Genomic DNA, 18,521 nt, shown 5'->3' with positions numbered 1-18,521 from the left:
ACAACAAACTATGATCTGGCTCTTTTTTGGTGTGGACCTGCATTCGATGTGGATTAAAAAAATACACAGGGACGTTCCAGACTATTTACAGTACAGAGGTATTTGTTACTAAGGAATAAAAGCGTATTTGAGGAATCTCATAATCAGCTGTTTAAAACAAGCAGGGTTGTGGTTGTGCAATGAAGTACCAGCACCAGGCAAGGTTTAATATCGCACGCCAACAACCCTGCAAATTTGTAAACAGCTGGTTGAGTCCGAATCACTTCTCCTTTATTTCCTTTCATTTAAATGTAGCTGCTTGTTAAAAAGCATTTATTTTAGGTGAGGAAAAACTCAGGCATGCAACTCTTCCGCGTTTAAAAACAAAAATTTTTGTTTTTGTTTGTTAAAGCCTAGTACATGTATGCCTGGCAACAACAATGTACAACTACAATAATGTAAAATAATCCTAGTTCATGCTAACAATGCACCTTAGAGCAAAATAAACCTCAACATTTTCTAGGGTACCATTGTGGGTCTCGTGTCCCGTGGCGTTTCGGCTGCCTCCCTCCGCACTTGCGTTGTGCCTTTGAAGATGTTCCTCTTTTTTTCAACGGGCAGTTGCATGCCTCAAAAACTGTAAAACAAATTTTTGTTTGTAAACTTTCAATGCATGTTACGCCCTCGGGAACCAGTTCTCGAAGGGTCAAATTGCATGCCGCGTTCAATGGTTTTAGAACAAGAGCCATGGCCTGTGTTGCCTCCGTGTTAATTCTCCTGTCGATTTCACCAAACTCGTTCTTACTTGACGAGTTTAAAGTTCCCTATCTGAAGTCATAGGATGCATTCAATTCAATTCAATTCAATTCAATTCAATTAATTTTATTATTCACATCACGTTAAAAACATGCAAATTGCCTTCCAGTTTGCATCATAAAAAACACAGTATTTAAAAAAATATCAGACTGGTATAAAAATATAAGCGATACAAAAAACACAGAGACAAAGATATTTACAACCATCCCATCCAAAATTGAACCCATCCTAAGTAAGGACGGGTTACTCTTCCTAACTCGACATAGTATTAATTTGTGAAATGAGCTGCAGGCCTGATAAAGCTGTCCAAAGTAAACGACATTTGTCATGCTTCAAAAGAAGAATGCTGGGACTTACCAAATTACCTCTTTGTTATTGGAATGTGTTATAAGAGGACAGTGAAAAAGAAGAAACACAAAGCAGAATTGCTAATTCCGGACTTCACAGCAGAAACTCTTTATAACAGTGCTCTTTGTAACCAGGGTTGACTGTATATTTTAAAAGGGACTTGATGGTTCATGTACACTAAGCATGAGAAGGGTTGGGTTGAGCACTGTACATTGTACGTGAGACTTGATACCTCAGGATAGTGCAGTGCCTGCGATTCTTGTATGACATGCATGCATTTATGAGATCACAATTGTTAGAGTGGCGTTAGCGGAGACCTGGCAGTTTTGAATTGAAGGCAACAAAATTTGATTAAAAATGGCACCACAGGAGTTTATTCACGCTGTAAGGAGACGTGACAACTGACAAACAGGTTTATCCAATAAAATCATTGTATCCAATGAAATTGCTGGGTCTGTAAGACCAGTGCCTGTCTTTATCCTTGCCAATAAGACAGCAAGGGATCAGTCTAGACTTGACCTTTAACCTGCTACTTTTTTTCTTTTTCTCTTACACCAGGTTTATCTAGCTCCCTCTACAGACAGAAAACACGAAGCACATGGACTGGAGCAGTTGTCTGTGCAATCTACCTCAAACACTTCACCCCAAGCACATTCTCCAACCTTTGACGCCGCCGCATCACGCTGGCCCGCAGTCGTCACCCAAAAGACACCGGAGTCCCCCGAATCCTCCCAGAAAGAGACACCCACCACCATGTGGAAACCGTGGGAACTCACCACCCCGAGCACCTGCAGTAACAGCAGCAGCTGCAGCAGCACTACGCTGTCGCTATCAGGTAGTGACTACCCCGTTCAAGAGCTAAGCATGGTAGGAGTTGTTGGGAGCAGGGACGACGTTCAGAACCTGGGGCAGGATCTCGCTGCCAAAGTGTCACTTCATCACCCGGACTTTGCTGCCCAAGTATCGTTTCACCCCGAAAAGGAGGTTGCCCTTACTATCCCAAACACTGAGGGTGCTTTCTTCACAGGAATTACCACTAGCACCGTAGACACAAAAGCCACATCTACTCCTATCACCACAAAAAGCACGGAAGCTTTCTTTAAAGAACCCTCTTCTTTTAATATCCCGAGGACAGAGAGCTCTGTTTGTAAAGGAGGCACCCCGAACATTTCAATCATTCAGGATTCTTTTGGCAATATCCACAACACTGAGGGCACTTTCTGCAAAGAACCTACTACCCTAAACATCTTGAACACTCAGGGCGCCTTCTCCACAGAGGCTGCCACTAACTTAACAAATACCAAGGCCGCACCCGTTATGGAAGTTCCCCGCACCATCCCAAATATAGAGGGCCCTTTCTCCACGGTGGGTAGTTTGAACACGTCAAATGCCGAAGGCCCTTTCTACACTGGAGGTCTGACTAACCTGAAAAGCACCAAGATCCCTAGCGGTCTGACTTACTTGACAGGCACCAAGATCCCTCACAAACTGCCAACCACAGAGGGCGCCCTTTACACTGAAGCACCCCGTATCATCCCACACACCCAGGCTCCCCTCTGCGCAGCAACCACAACACACAACACACCAGCAGGTTGTCAGCCTCTATCAACAGCCAATGCAACGCCAACAACCAGCACCTCAAAACCTTACTACCCGACCCCAACATACAGCAGCCCGGAGGGGTTCCATCTTACTAAGGTACAGGAGTCACAGAAGCAAGCCAGCGCCGGGCAAGTTCCAATTTGGGAACTGCAAAATTTCGTCGAGAAGGAATCCATGCTGCAGTCAGTTGCCAACAACAACAACGTGGCGCCGGTCGCTAGGGTTGCAAACACAGCGGCTCCTAGCAGTGATGCAGTACGGAGCCATGTGAGTGAGCCCTCCATTGGTGGTATAGTCAGTCCACAGCCTATGATGATCAACAGGGGACTTGACGAGAAAAAGCAAGATATGTCTCACCACAATGAAGACGCAAAGATGCCAAGCAAGATGGTGGAAACTAAGATGAACAAAGAAGAGAGTATGTACATTTTAGATTTGTTTTTGTCTCTTGTTTTTAATGGAGTCTCTTAAGAACCCTCTCTTAAACGATCTCAATGCAAAATGCAACCTAATGCGATCTCAATCTAAAGCAACACATTGTTGCTTTGGCTTTACAGGGCTTGATCAAAAGTTCAGCACTTTCTGAGACATTGATTGTCATCGTGTTATTCGTTCCCTTGTGGGTGTTCTGCCAAAGTCCCTTGTTGGGAAGATTGTCTAAACAAACAAACAAACAACAAACTAAACTTGCCTCCCTTTCCTCTGTGAAATAGTATTAAGGCTGGTTTATTGTCGCACGATGGAAATCTTGCGCGCAATCTTAAGACTGAGGCCCAAAAGCTGTGTCTTTTTATAATTGGCGTCAAGATTTCCATCACGCGACCAACTATAACTCGGCCTTTAGGCATGCCTTGTATTCAATCTCTGGCCTTCTAGAGAATGCTGCTTAATAATATGCAAACCTCCTCCAATGGGAGACATTTGGGACGCTTGGTGGCAGCAGACTTACCTGGTAAAACCCATTGTTCTCGGTAATGTGCGCATGCTCGGAACTACGTAAACAATGGACATTTACCTGGTAAGTCTGCTGCCACCTAGCGTTCAACAGTCTCCTGTTCCATGCATGAAAATAGTTTTCTGTCAAGCAAATTTGTTTGTGTGTAGAATGGAAAAGGTGAGTTGTGCACTGTAGACCTGTTCTATAATGCGTCCATTATTTTTGTCTGTTCGTCCACAGAATGCAAGTTGCTCTTGTACATTAGCATGACTTCAGTTAACCAATTTCATAGAGCTGCTTAAGCAGAAAATATATATGTATACAAACTGTATCTGCTAAGCAGAATTGAGCAGGATATCAGTCACAAGTGGTACATATTGTAACATGGTACTGGTAACTATGCTAGTAACCTTATTCTTGTAAGCACAATTTAATTGTGCTTAGCTACTTTGTGTACTTTTTGTGCTTGATCAGCTCTTTGGAATTGGGTCCTGTGGCTCAGGCTCAACTTTGTGTCTGTTTCACATTTGGCAACTGCTCTAAACAGGAATGGCAATAACAACTTTTAGTTTAAGAAGCCTACAGCAGCTTTTGAAAGTATAAAGCATTTTGAGAAACATGTAAAAAGCTTTAAGTTTTCTATGCCCAACAAATTCTGAGCCTGAGAAGGTTATTGTCCGTAATGCTGCAGGCTCAGATTGTGATGCTGCTCTGATTGTATCCCTTTTAGGGATGCAAACATAAAACATGCGTGGAATTGTTCGCTCTGGATTTTCGGTGAATCTTAAAAATGCAATCACCCTTTGAAATTAAATTTTCTTACAAAATACAGGATTAGTTTTATTGATAAACACTTTGATTACAAACAACCGAGCATACCAAAAAGGCTTGATTTCAGAACTACTGATTGAGCCAGAGTCAGAGCCTATAAAGCTGTGCTTCTGAAAAAGGGAAGTCAAATAGTCTGGTCCTTTTACAATGACTGAACTATGTTACTTTTGTGTGAAAAGGGGGACCTGACAAAAGATGAGAGAGTTTATAATGGCCTATTGCATCAGTTACCTAGGCGGTGTCCGAAACTGCGGCTTCCACTACAGCTACAGCTAGATCAGCGCTTCTGCCAGTGTTGAAGAATAGGCAGACGCGTTCCATGTAGCTGAAGCTGTCTCCGAGGTTGCAGTTTGTGGCATGTCCTCATGCGTTATATTGCTTAACTGCATGTGTGTGTGTGATGTGTGTAAAACAGAAAAGCACCGCAAGCATGTGCCAGATTCTGGCAAAACCAGCCGTAAGCCCGCTGCTTCCAATACCAGCCAGAAATGTCCCAAACCATCTGAGAAAGTCAAGAAAAAAGACACCAAATCGTCAGAGAAAGTCAAGAAAACAACTCCAAACCCTCAGAGAAAGTCAAGAAAACCGACTCCAAACCCTCAGAGAAAGTCAAGAAAACCGACTCCACCAAACCCACCAAGAAAGCCAAGAAAAAAGACCTCAAACCAACGGAGAAGGTCAAAGTTGAAACAAAGATACCAGAGATCAGCAAGATTTTAGCCGTCAGAGGTACCTGGTCCAGATGTAAATTTTTTGTTTTAAAAAAAAGTTTTCTTTTCCATCTACATAATTCTAACTCATCATTCATTTGTTACCTCGATTAATCAGTTATTCAACCAAGTTATTTTCTAATCACCACTTCAACAAGAAAAGTAATTTTTTGCACAAATAACCATTTTGACAATTAAAAAAATACTGTTTGAAGCTCATGTTATTATTGCGCTGTTCCCACTTTTTTGCAAGTCGCCAGACACACAAGGCCTGAAGACCACTTCAAGGTGTGGGCTACAATTATTTTTTTTTCCAGAGGCAGTTGCCACTAGTCCTAGGGCTGAAATAGGGTTACCCCTTTTACAGTCCATACGGATGTAGGCTTGGGTATCATCAGTCCGAAGCCTGGCCAGTAGAGCAGAAAGCACCACCTCCCCAACTTAAAGTTGTTTCCAATTTTCAAAAGTGTCCCGACACACTTCAGGCTAACTTGGTCAACGATGGTTCCTGCGTTCACTTGGCCTTAGATGTTTTCTTTTCATGTACAGCATGGATCTTACACCATTTTGTGAAAAAGCATACTTGATTTTCTAATAATGTTGTACCTCTCACGAGATAGGCTCAATGCAAAACACCAAAAAAATCTCTCTGCACTAAAACTTTCTGGGGGTATGTATATGTTGGAATGGTTTAGATTAGAAGGGCATACGTTTTTGCACTGGCATGGTGATTTATAAACCTGCTATGCGTGATCCCTCATTATTATAGATAGCAGGTGCTTTGCATGGAGCCTCTCATATGCCAGCTTTACAACGATATTAAAGGGACACGTTGCCTAGGATCAGGCAAATTGGTCTATGAAAAGCGTTTGAAACCGTTTGTTATGAAAATGTGTGGTTAGAAAATGGTTTTAAACGCAGTGGACACTTGGTAATTACTCAAAATAATTATCAGCATAAAACCTTTCTTGGTGACGAGTAATGGGGAGAGGTTGATGGTATAAAACATTGTGAGAAACGGCTCCCTCTGAAGTGCATAGTTTTAGAGAAAGAAGTAATTTTCCACGAATTTGATTTCAAGACCTCAAGTTTAGAGCTTGAAGTCTCGAAATCAACCATCTAAACGCACACAACTTTGTGTGACAAGGGTGTTTTTTCTTTCATTATTATCTCGCAAGTTTGATGACCGACTGAGCTCAAATTTTCACAAGTTTGTTATTTTATGCGTATGTTGACATACACCAACTGTGAAGGCTAGTCTTTGACATTTACCAATAGTGTCCACTGCCTTTAAACGATTTTCATAGATCAACTCGCCCGATCAAAGGCAATGTGTCCCGTTAACATTATTTAATTTATAACACATTTTTTTTCATCAACGAAGTGATGCAAATTGCATGAGTTGCCCAAGAGCGGAACCAGGAAGATATTGATTCACATTTCTGTATTCCTGCCTTTGGTCTACACTGAGCACAATGCGACTTGCATCAATTACACGTTCTGCATGCTGTGTTTATTGTTGATTTCTGTGTCGCAATTTATTTGACCAATCTGTACGTATGCAGTTTCTGCACACTGTGTCGCCATGGCTGGTGTGCTGGCAGCACAACGTTTTTTCACACAAAGACATGGAAAAATCCCTGACAAAAACTTGCAGATGTAATGTCGTACAATTCCGACCATGACTACATGTACATGTATCATACTTAAACTCGCCTATCATCTGGTTTTTTTTTTTTTGTGATTCATTTAAAGTTTTTTTTAGTTTCAAATATTCATGGTCTCAGCGTTCTACAGGCCTGGAATTATTCAGAGGCAACCGTCTTTGTGGCCCTTCAAAAGTTTTCCATACACTTTAAGGTATTCCAATGGAAGTGCCCTTTGCAAAATGAAAGTGGCCTTGCCCTTGCAAAGTTGAAATTTTAGGCCTGGTTCATCATCATTACATGTATGTCATGTGCTGTCCTGCATGTCCTGTCAGGGAAATTGTATAAATCGCTCGACATGATGCCTGATTGACATCAAAAGTACAAAAAACATGTCTTTGTGTACAGATTGTTGCGCGTATCGATTGGTCCACCGCTTTGCATGATGTTGTTGTAATTTTTGCCGTTTCTCCTCGATTTTGCTATCCCTCTAGTCACTGCCCCTAGTGGCAATGCTGCCCCAGGTGGCACTGTTGCGCCAGGTGGCACTGCCGCCCCAGGGGCCACTGTTGCCCCAGGTGGCAGTGCAGCTCTTCTGAATGAGCCACCTCTACCTTTTGAGCTCCGGGATTTGCTTGCCTCAATGTCCTCAACCACAACCTCTTCCTCAATGCAAGGTATTATTACATCAACCCCCATGCTACTGCTTTGCTTTCTTTAAGTGTTGCTTGAACTTGTTTTTGTTTTGCTTTTTAATTTTTTTATTTGAGGCCAAGCGGATAAGAGCATCGGACTCAAGCTCTGATGCAGAGTGTGGGTTTGAGTCCCGGTCGTGCGAGACACTTATAACCTTTATTGCTGCGTCCTTTGGATTGGACTGAAAGCGTATGTAAGTCCAGTAATGCGTGTCAAAGAACCTAGTGTACTCATTGTAATGAGAAAGGGTTCGCAGCAGTGTTCCTGGTCTGATCGTCAGCATATAGCACCAATACATGGTGCTACATAAAGGAATAGGCCTCAACATAGCTCCACATACACTTTGCAGGAAAAATACTAAGCGCTTTGATACGCCCCTAGGGGTGTTATACATTGTAAAGCACTACATAAGAACCTAGTATTATTATTTTAGCAGCTGCCACCCGTGACGTCATTGATCAAATGCTGCCATGACCATGTGTTAGAAAAGGCTTGCAAGGTCTGACGTAAGAGCCAAGTTCCTATTTTAGGGACTTTTTCAGAACCTTGCCTTGGGCTTTGTCTCTTACTCTCGGCTCTGTTTGATGTTGGAAACATTATGCAAAATGTACACTGGATTCTTAAATTGATAAGCCAGAGCCCTAGCCGGGGTTTGGGGAAAGCCCCTGGTTTCAAGCAGGTCAAGCCAGGTCGCGACTACTGGTTATGCTGTAGAGTCTGTCGTCCTTTAACTCTGGGGCTTTTTCAAAATCTTAGGCCCCCGTCTCCAGCTCTGGGCTTCGTTTGAAATTGATAACATCATGCAAAATGTACTCCGCTCCAATATTGGTGATAGAGCCTTCATAGAAGCGAGAGCACAAGCTGAGGTTTGCAAACACGCCCCTTGTTTACTGCAAAATCAAATTTCCCCAAGTCAACAATGGGGAACGTATCGAATGTCTGCCTCACAGAAATTGACTTCAAATTGAAACTCCGCACCCAATTTTTGTGTATAAACCAGGCTTATGTTTGCTTGCCTGTGACACAAATGCACATCATACATTGGGAGCACTTTCACAATGATAATATTCCATAGAAATTCTGAATACATGTTGATTGAAAAACAATAACGTACGTTCATGTGCCCTTCTCCTCTGGAGCTAATTTCATAGAGCTGCTTATGTAGAAAATATTGCTCTTAATAGGCTTTCTTGGCATTACACCGAGGGCAGAAATTTGGCACTTGCCCTGTAAGCAAAGAATGGTGATCGCAAGCACAGAATTCGGTGGTAAGCAAAGCCACGAAACCGGGCTTAGGTGAATTGGGTCAATAGATTGGTTAGTTTGAACCATGTCACTATTTTATTTTAATTTCTTACCAGTCAACTGTTCTATTGATGCAATTGAAAAGTGGCACATTTTGTTGGATTAACATCCGGTGTTAGTGTTTTGTTACTAATAAATACACATACATGCCATGATTTTACAGTACGTACGTTATTTTTGTTTAAAATTTGTGTCGTTTATTTGGATTGAAGGCTGTCCTTTTTGATCTGATGTATACAGATCAACTTGAATGAAATCAGTAAAACTAATGTGACTGTTTATTTTATCCTCGTTTGTTTTGTATTTAGTTATTATTTGATCATACTTTTGAAGCTTTCCTTCCTGTTCAATGAGCGCTACAAAACACCCTTGTGATAAAGCCACGTGTCAAAGAAATCTACATATTATTTTTGTTACTCTTAATCATGTAATTAATCATGTTATTGGAGTCGACTCCTATGCAAGAATATAAAACAACTTTTACCAAGATACATTGGCAGGGTAAGTGTTAAACATGTTTATAATACAATTAGAAGGTTCATATTTGTGTTTCTCTTTTGATTGCAGGTGGGATTGAGTTTGATTTTGATGAAGATACATCTATTGAGGAGCCTTGGATGGTCAAACCTGAGGGTCTATCGCCGGTCATATTCTCAAACGGTCAGTATTTAGTCATGCTCATCCTCTCTTGACAATGCTTGACCCATTATCTAACCCACAATGTGTGATGCAATCCAGCAAAATAAGTAGTCTGTCGACTCGGGTCATTTTCGGTAACAGAGAGTAGTACTTCATTTTAAAAAGCTGAGATGGTTTAAAAATTAAAAGTTCACAGATTTACAAATAACTTACAGGGTTTACAGAAGGTAATGGTGAAAGACTTCTCTTGAAATATTGTTCCATGAAATGCTTTACTTTTTGAGAAAACATTAAAACAATGTCAATTCTCGATATCGGGAATTACGGATTTATTTTAAACACATTTCCCGACACGGCGAAACGTGCAGAAACAAGAGTGGGTTTTTCTGTTTATTTTCTCCCGACTCCGATGACCAGTTGAGCCTAAATTTTCACAGGTTTGTTATTTTATATATAAGTTGTGATACACGAAGTGTGGGCCTTGGACGATACTATTAACTGAAAGTGTCCAATGGCTTTAAGGTATAAAATAAATGGCCCGGTTGCCAGGGTGTAACAATGTTGTAGTGCCTTGAGCGCTTTGGAGTAATGAATTTGAACGCGAAATAAGAATCCACTATTATTATATTATTTATAGATAATGTTGTCAATGTTGGATTTGCTCTGTAGAATCGTTGAAACAAGCCGTGAAGGAGGGCCAGACCCAGCGCGTCCGTGAAGCTCTCTGGTTGAACGGCATGCATGACCTGGAGCAGCCGGACCCAGTCTGTGGTGTCACGCTGCTCATGCTGGCCTGTATGAACCGCCACGACGAGATCGCTAAGCTACTCATTGCCAACGGAGCTCTGGTCAACATACCGGAGAAGTCAGGGTTGACTCCGCTCATGTACTCCACGGAGTTGGTAAGATATCATGCTTAAACTGAATTGTTCCTTTCCATCAATAAATGTTATGCCCCGTCAGCGAAGCAAGCCCAAAGGGCATAACAAAAGAAATATTGTCTGAGCAATAACTCTAGAAGGACTTGGCATATCAACTCGAAACTTGTTTATTTTTGGAGCCCCCTACATCCCTAGATCAAATGTGAAGCTCATTTTGGCTAACGCAAAGAAATGTTGTCCAAGTGATAATTCAAGAATGAGATGAATCTCATTCTTGAGTGAGATTTTAAAAAGTGAGTGAGATCAACAAAAATGCCCCGCTTGCCCGCTCAGATTAATCTCAGCGGGGCATTTTCTTTTGTCAACACACCATTCTTGTTTCTCACATATTCTACAATAAATCTTTAGCTTGTCTTGGCTAAGCGTTCTGGTGTCCAACAAGCTGAAATTTTAGACCCAATTTCATTTCTTTTAAGTTGAACTGTATGGATTTGAGTGTTGGCTTTTCTATGCACAATGTGTCTCTTTTAGTTAAGTCTCTTTCTTTCTGGTTAAGTGCTGGTTGATTGTTTGTTGTTTTGATTGTTTTGAATACTTGCTCATTTCCGGTCATGTGTTAAAACTGTTTAACCTTTTAGATTCTTTTTAAGAAATGTTTATATTGTGCATGCTCTAGTGCAATTCAACCTTGGTTGTAATTTTTTTACGAAATAAACCGATAAATTTAAAGAGCTGCTTAAGGAGAAAATGATGCTTAACTGCTTTTTTTTTTGCTGAGCAAAAATGTGCAGGATACCAGTTAAACATATTTGTAATTGTGTTGTCACAGCTTAGACGCAAACTTTTAAATCCAGTTTTCTTTCTGTGTTTTTGCAGGGACTTTATAACCTGGTAGCTATTTTGCTTGAAGCTGGTGCCCACGTCAATCTACAGCAAAATGGCACAGGGGAGACGGCTATGATGATGGTACCAGTGAAATCTCCTTATTTTATATTTGTTTTGTGTTTGTGTTTTGTAAACAGTCAGGTCTAGGTTGATCATTGCTTACTGAAAAAAAAAAAACAGTTCACGTTTTTAATCTCTGTGTTTTAATACATACATACTGTGCAGGTCTCGCGCATATTTGAACATTTGGACCCGTTAAAGTGTGCAAGTCGGTTTACTTCACTCGTTAAAAGTGGTCCGAAAATGGCCTTAGGCAAAAAAAAAAGGAAAAAAACATGTTTAGTATCCTGCCTGCCTCCTTTTAAAGTGGCCATTTTTTACACAGGGAAAAAAAAAAAAATTGTCTTGACAAAATGTGTCGACCAGCAATTAAAAAGAAAAAGGGTCAAAAAGGCAGGACGCTTAATTTTTATTTTTTTTTTGCCTAATATGTGTGAGACCTATCTACTGATATGAAAGTTTTCTTTAAGTTTAACATGTGGAAATGCTTACAATTTAGCTAAACTCTTGATAACAACACTGTAAATATTGCTTGTTATTGTTATTATTGGTTTATTAAAAACATTCAAACATCGCAGTCAAAGGCTGAATTGAGTAGATTTATAAAAAAAAAACAGATATGTAAAAAATTACAGAAAAAGAATTAAGAAATACAATTTGTTTTTATACATTTGAAAGTAAATTGGCTTGTGCCAGTGACTAAAATATAACATGAATTGATCCAATTCACCTGACGTTATCATCAGAGTTATCTTCGATGCGCCATTTTGGTGGTCAATGTCAACGTGTGTTATTCAGAGAAGTGCGCATTTTAGGCGACGCAGCGTATACACGTAAACCTATTGACCACCAACAAGGTGAGCGTGGCATCAGATGCCGCGTGTGACGTGCGTGCAAGGGGTCAATTGATGTTATGTTCAGAGCTGTTTTTTGTTTTGCTTTTGTTGTTGTTTGATTAATTGATGTTGTAGCACCCTTACATACATGTAGATTCTGCTTGTGAAAAAGCCCAATAACAAATTATAACAATGAATGCATTGTTGTGTAACTTCAGGCTGGGAAGAGGGGTCACTCGGACATCGTGAACCTCCTCTTGATGTTTGGAGGTAACTGGGCCATCTTGACTCCGGGTGCGGATACAGTAGCAGGGTATGCTATCATCTACAAGCATCCCAATGTGTACGATGTACTCAACAATCATATCAACAGGTTAGTTTGACCTTGTTTACTTTAAAGACCAATCCGACGGAACAAAATTGGTAGCGCCCTCTATTGAAAATTACCAACTGCGGTGTCTTTTTGTGCACAATCTAGGCATTGAAGACATCGCAATAAATGGTGCGTGGTGCTCAACACTTGCCAACACTTGCGCGCACGGTGCGTGTCAGATTGGTCTATAGACTATGATCTTAAATAAATAATAACAGGGGTCGAAGTTGCCACTAGCCCGCTAGCCCGGGACTATCAGAGCTTGATAGCCCGCTGGGCTAATGGGAAAATAATATGAAAATCAATATCACAAACCGCAATGAACTGTGCTGATGGTGTATTGTAAAGTTTGTGCCGTGACTCAATGTGTTTTTGGGGCTACCAAAATCTCATCGGGGCTTCTAAAACTTCTCGGTTACCAGCCCTGCTGACTACCATGAAAATACGTTTAATTTCGACCCCTGAATAATAATACTATGTACGTTTTGTATACATTGTGTAGTACTGTATCTGTGAGTGTATCTACTGTCATTCTTTATCCAGTGAATGTTCTACTGTTCTATTCTTTGCATAGTTTTTTCTCATAGATTAGATACGTATGTATACGTACACAAATCAGGGGCAGGGGGGGGGTCTCCATCCAACTAAGCTGTTCTCATTCCAGGGTAATAACTTTACCGTCGTTTATTTTCCAGGGTTACAATGCAATTTGAGAGTACTATTAATCAGTACTTATGCGGCATGACTAAGCTGTTCTCATTCCAGGGTAATAACTTTACCGCCGTTTATTTTCCAGGGTTACAATGCAATTTGAGAGTACTATCAATCAGTACTTATGCGGCACTGCTAAGCTTGTCAAGCCTGTGTTTCCTCTTCAATGCTTCCGTATCCGTGAGAGTACTGAACACCACATCTACCTCAACCACGACACCAGGCAGCACGCTCACAACCAAGGTATGTCAGATCAAGGTACACTTCATCCCATACAACTAAGTTTGCTATTTCATCTCTTAGTTAAAGGCAGTGGACACTGTTGGTAATTGTCAAAGACTAGCCTTCACAGTTGGTGTTTCTCAATATATGCATAAAATAACTAACCTGTGAAAATTTGAGCTCAAACAGTCATCGAACTTGCGAGATAATAATGAAAGAAAAAAACACCCTTGTCACACGAAGTTGTGTGCGTTTAGATGGTTGATTTTGAGACCTCAAGTTCTAAATCTGAGGTCTCGAAATCAAATTTGTGGAAAATTACTTCCTTCTCGAAAACTATGGCACTTCAGAGGGAGCCGTTTCTCACAATGTTTTATACCATCAGCCTCTCCCCATGACTCGTCACCAAGAAAGGTTTTATGCTAATAATTATTTTGAGTAATTACCACTGCCTATAAAGGCACTTAAAACTTTGGTAATTATTCTCACTTGGCGTATCCCAGTTGGAAGATGTCTTTTCTGGACGACAGTGTCAAGTTTAGATGCATCCATCAAGGATGTGAAAGTTTGGACTCAATTGGTCATCAAAGTTGTAAGAGAATGATGAAAGAAATAACCATAAGTTTTCTATTTCATCTCTTAGTAATAAAGATACTGGACACCTTTGGTAATTGTCAAAGACCAGTATTCTCACCTGTGCTGGACGACAGTCTCAAGCTTAGATGCATTCATCAAGGACATCTTCCTCTCCTCATAAAATAACAAATCTGTGGACATTTAGACTCAATTGTTCATCAAAGTTGCAAGAGAACAACGAAAGAAAAAACCTCCCTTTTGGCACAAATTTGAGTGCTTTCAGATGCATAATAGAAGGCTTCAGGCCTGAATTCTTTTAATATTTGAGTGAGAAATTACAGGCTCTTTCTCAAAAACTATGTTACTTCAGAGGGAGCCGTTTCTCACAATGTTTCATACTACCAACGGCTCTCAATTGCTCGTTACTAATTATGTTTTTATGCTAACAAATATTTTGAGTACTTGCCAATACATGTAGTGTCCAGGGCCTTTAAAGCCATTGGACACTTTCAGTAAACAGTATAGTCCAAGGCCCACACTACGTGTATCACAACTTATATATAAAATAACAAACCTGTGAAAATTTAGGCTCAATCGGTCATCGGAGTCGGGAGAAAATAACGGGAAAACCCACCCTTGTATCCGCACGTTTTGCGGTGTCATGACATGTGTTTATTAAAAATAAATCCGTAATTCTTGATATCGAGAATTGATATTGTTTACTGTTTTCTCAAAAAGTAAAGCATTTCATGGAATAATATTTCAAGAGAAGTCTTTCACCACTACCTTCTGTAAACACTGTAAGTTATTTGTAAATCTGTGAACTTTTTTTTTTTCCCTGTACCGAAAGGGTCCAATGGCTTTAAGTGGGTTTTGCTCTGTTAATAAACGCTTCACAACATGTTTCTGCTGGGTGCACTGTTAGTACTTTTAATTCTATTCCTGCTGTTAATGTATGAACTCATTGTTTCCAGGTTGTGGGAGCGTGCTGTTTATCGGCCATGCCCACTTGGGTTTAAACGGCCTCTCGTGTCGACTGACCGGACATAGCTTTGTCTACAAGGTGATGTTGAATGGTCATGACCTACCCCAACTATCTCAGGTGAGTCTGGACAGAAAAGAAAATATTATTACTCGACAGAACTGAAAGATTAAGGAACACGTTGCCTTGATTGGAAAGATGTTTTAAAAGTAGAATACAATGATGCACACAAATTTGCCTCATATTGTGTGGTTTTCCTTTTACTTTGCGAACTAACACGGTCGGCCATTTATGAGAGTCAAAAACTTGACTCCCATAATGGCCGACCATGTTAGTCGACGAGGTAAAAGGAAAACCGTGCAATTTCGAGGCATGTTTGTGTGGATCAATATATTCTACTTTTACAACATCTTTCAAATCATATGCATTTTATAGCAAACGCTTTTCAAAGACCAACTCGATCGATCCAAGGCAACGTGTTCCTTGAAGTAGATTTTTGCATTGGAGATTATAATTCGTTGTCACTCTCTCACTGATGTATATAAGCAATGTATTCTCAGTACTTTCCCAGTGTTCTGTGAAATGAAATCCACCAGCAAATCACTTGTGTTGTGTATGCATGTACATGTAAAAGAACCCAGTGCACTTATTGAAAAGAGAAGGGGTTCCCACGGTGTTCCTGGCTGTGGCTGCTGTATGTGCCGTAGCACCTTGTAAACCTTTAGAAGGTGCTAAAAATTGGGTCTCAAATTCATCACTGCAATAACCTACCTTGTTTGGTAGATACATGTATGTGCGCTATAAGACTTTGATATTACTATCACTTCGGTGGAATAAACCTTGTGTTTAATCAATGTTCTTTTTTCCAGGTGAAAGTTTTAAGTGCAGTTTTTTAATTCTAAAGAGTTTTCTTTCAGTGCTTAAATCTCACTAAGGCCGTATCTGAATTAGCGTGTTGCCAAGGACGTCTGATGAAGCAAAAATCTACCTGTAGCCCTAGCTGTTGTTGCCATTTTGGATATGGCCTAAGAAGTTTATTTTGATTTAACTTTATCTTTATTTGCTTTTTTGGTACATATTATCTGTTGAGTACTATCAAATTTTCTATTCATAAAGTTTCCAATTTTGTTTTAGTTTTCAGACAATATGTACTTTATATCTTAAAACCTTCAGGGAAAACACGTGTATTTATTATACCTTATTTTGTTTCAGAATAATATTAATTGTAATTTTTTGTTTGAATTTTTCCTTTTTTCCCCCAATAAACCTCACTTAAATAGAGTGAGTTTATTTGGAAACAAATGACCCTCACTTTTTACACCTTGTCTCAATTGAATTTCAGGGTTCAAATTTTCTACTTTCGTTTCTACCGCGGAATGGCCGTAATGTATTAACGGTGAAAACACTCTGTGACCCATACTCAAAGGTAGGTGTTGATTGTCTTGCCTTTAAATGGTAATTGTCAAAGACCACTATTCTCACTTGGTTTATCCCAAAATATGCATAAAATACCAAATCTGTGACCCAATTGGTCATCGAAAATGCAAGAGAACAACGAAAGAAAAAACACCCTTGTTGCACAAATTTGTGTGCTTTCAGAAGCCTCATAAATAGCTTCAAGTTTTATTATTTGAGTGGGAACTGACCTCTTTCTCAAAAACTACGTAACCTCAGAGGGAGCTGTTTCTCACAATTTGTTTATACTATCAACAGCTGTCCATTGCTCGCTACCAAGTAATTTTTTTTTTACTCACAATTATTTTGAGTAATTACCAATAGTGTCCAGTGCCTCTAAGACCAATTGTCATGCACATTATTCTTGACTCCTTACAGTTGCTGCTACTTGTGGGTGCTTACTCGCTGCAAATAACATCTGATGGACCTCAGATTGGATTCTAAGGAGGGGGTGGGGGTGGGGTGCCTCAGATGACGCCCATCAAGGAAGAGTTCTTCTCAAGAAATCATCCCAAGGGCAAAACCTTAAACGTTCTGTAGATGACTGAAATGTATTATATGTGAACATAACCAGATTATGTAGTAGTTTATTAGCCTTTGAATGGATAGAGAGAGAGAGAGTCCTTCTATAGTATTTTAGTGTACAGTACAAGACTAGTAGCGTAGGGGTATACTTTTATTTTCTAGCATGCGTTGTTGGCGTATACAGAGTTAGGTCAATGAGTAGAACTACGTTTTCAGTTTTAAACCCTTAAGAGACCACGCGTTTCCGTTGAATTATCGTCATGTGCCAAGAGATGTTGAATTCTTACTGAGTTTATATCTTTCTCTTTTTGCTAGTAGTTAAAAAGAAAATATTTGAACTTAAGAAGATGTTAAATTTGAATCGGAGATAAAGAATGTTCATTTTGGTTGTACCTATATACACCGTACTCCAATGTGTGTTGGCACTGTGCACTCAGTGCTTCCCTGAGTTCTGTGAAAAAAGAACAGGCATATTACTTTGTTTGTTTTTGGACATTTTATAAAGTATGTGTACTTGGGAAAGATTGTACATTGTCAAGTCAGGATATGAGTGTTACTTTAATCTTGTTGGTTGTGGAGAATTTAGGTCAAATCTTGCAGCCTTTAGCAGCTGCTACATGTATGGTCACTTTGGGCACAAGCCGATAGCATTCGCTTGGATCTCTGAAGGGTTTATAGGCAACTGTGGGTTTTTTATTTTGAATTCTGTTTGTTTTGGGATTTTTTCCCAGGAGCTTTTTAAAATGGTAATTATTTATTTGTATATTTGTTGATTTACTTTCTGAGTTGTTGTAACTGTGTTGTATCGAATGAACAGTTCTCTTGGGTTTGCATTTTTCGGTGTTTATTATTTATCTGATATTAAGTTACAATAGTTTTTTTACAAGGATTTTTCATATCGTGTTTTGGAGTATCTTTTCAGTAGTTTCTTTCATCTTTTTCTTTTTTGACCCAAATATTTTGTACTGCAGATAGAAATGCAAAATATGACCATTTGTTTTTTCCCCTATTGAATCACATTCTTTTCTTTCCAAATTTAGATTTCCTTCCTTTTTCCATCAGGATGATTATCTTTTCACAAAAGTTTTCCCAAATTTTGGGACTTTAGCCCGATTCATACTTCCTGTTAATGCTTCATGCGAAGCGAATTTGATGTCACACCTCTGTTCGCTGCGAATGTTTCATAGGAGAAGAGCACAGGGCAACTGTTGTGAGTGGTTAGTTGCAAATTTGTGACATCGAAATTCGCTTCGCGTTCGCTGGAAGTATCAACCGGGCTTTTATGGTATAGACCGATCCAGTAGGCTCTGCCCATGACGCACGTGTGAGCAAGAACACGTGGGGCTCTCCAATGCCTTTCTGCACAACTCTGCCGCGCGCGCCCAGATATGCGCACGCATGTCAGATCGTAGTGTGGGACCTTCGTTGCAATGTGATTGGTCAATACGCAATGGGGCAGAGCTTAATGGATCGGTCTATTATACAGGATTGGTAGAGATGATAAAG

The 18,521-nt window shown here is 40.0% G+C and overlaps 1 protein-coding gene across 1 annotated transcript; it reads left to right on the top strand.

Moving 5' to 3' along the window:
* The first annotated feature begins 1,500 nt into the window (after nucleotides 1-1,500).
* On the top strand, nucleotides 1,501-18,515 carry LOC117299547. Its single transcript, XM_033783096.1, has 10 exons — nucleotides 1,501-1,527; nucleotides 1,702-3,163; nucleotides 9,438-9,530; nucleotides 10,179-10,411; nucleotides 11,267-11,356; nucleotides 12,390-12,544; nucleotides 13,341-13,498; nucleotides 15,028-15,155; nucleotides 16,378-16,461; nucleotides 16,869-18,515. Exons 1-10 carry the CDS (start codon nucleotides 1,501-1,503, stop codon nucleotides 16,932-16,934), a joined length of 2,496 nt encoding a protein of 831 aa, XP_033638987.1. The 3' UTR covers nucleotides 16,935-18,515.
* Nucleotides 18,516-18,521: the final 6 nt, after the last annotated feature.

The sequence above is a fragment of the Asterias rubens genome, chromosome 14 (assembly GCF_902459465.1).
Source record: "Asterias rubens chromosome 14, eAstRub1.3, whole genome shotgun sequence".
NCBI lineage: Eukaryota > Metazoa > Echinodermata > Asteroidea > Forcipulatida > Asteriidae > Asterias > Asterias rubens.
Note: the sequence above shows the minus strand (reverse complement) of the source record. Positions and strands in the feature narration are given on the sequence as shown.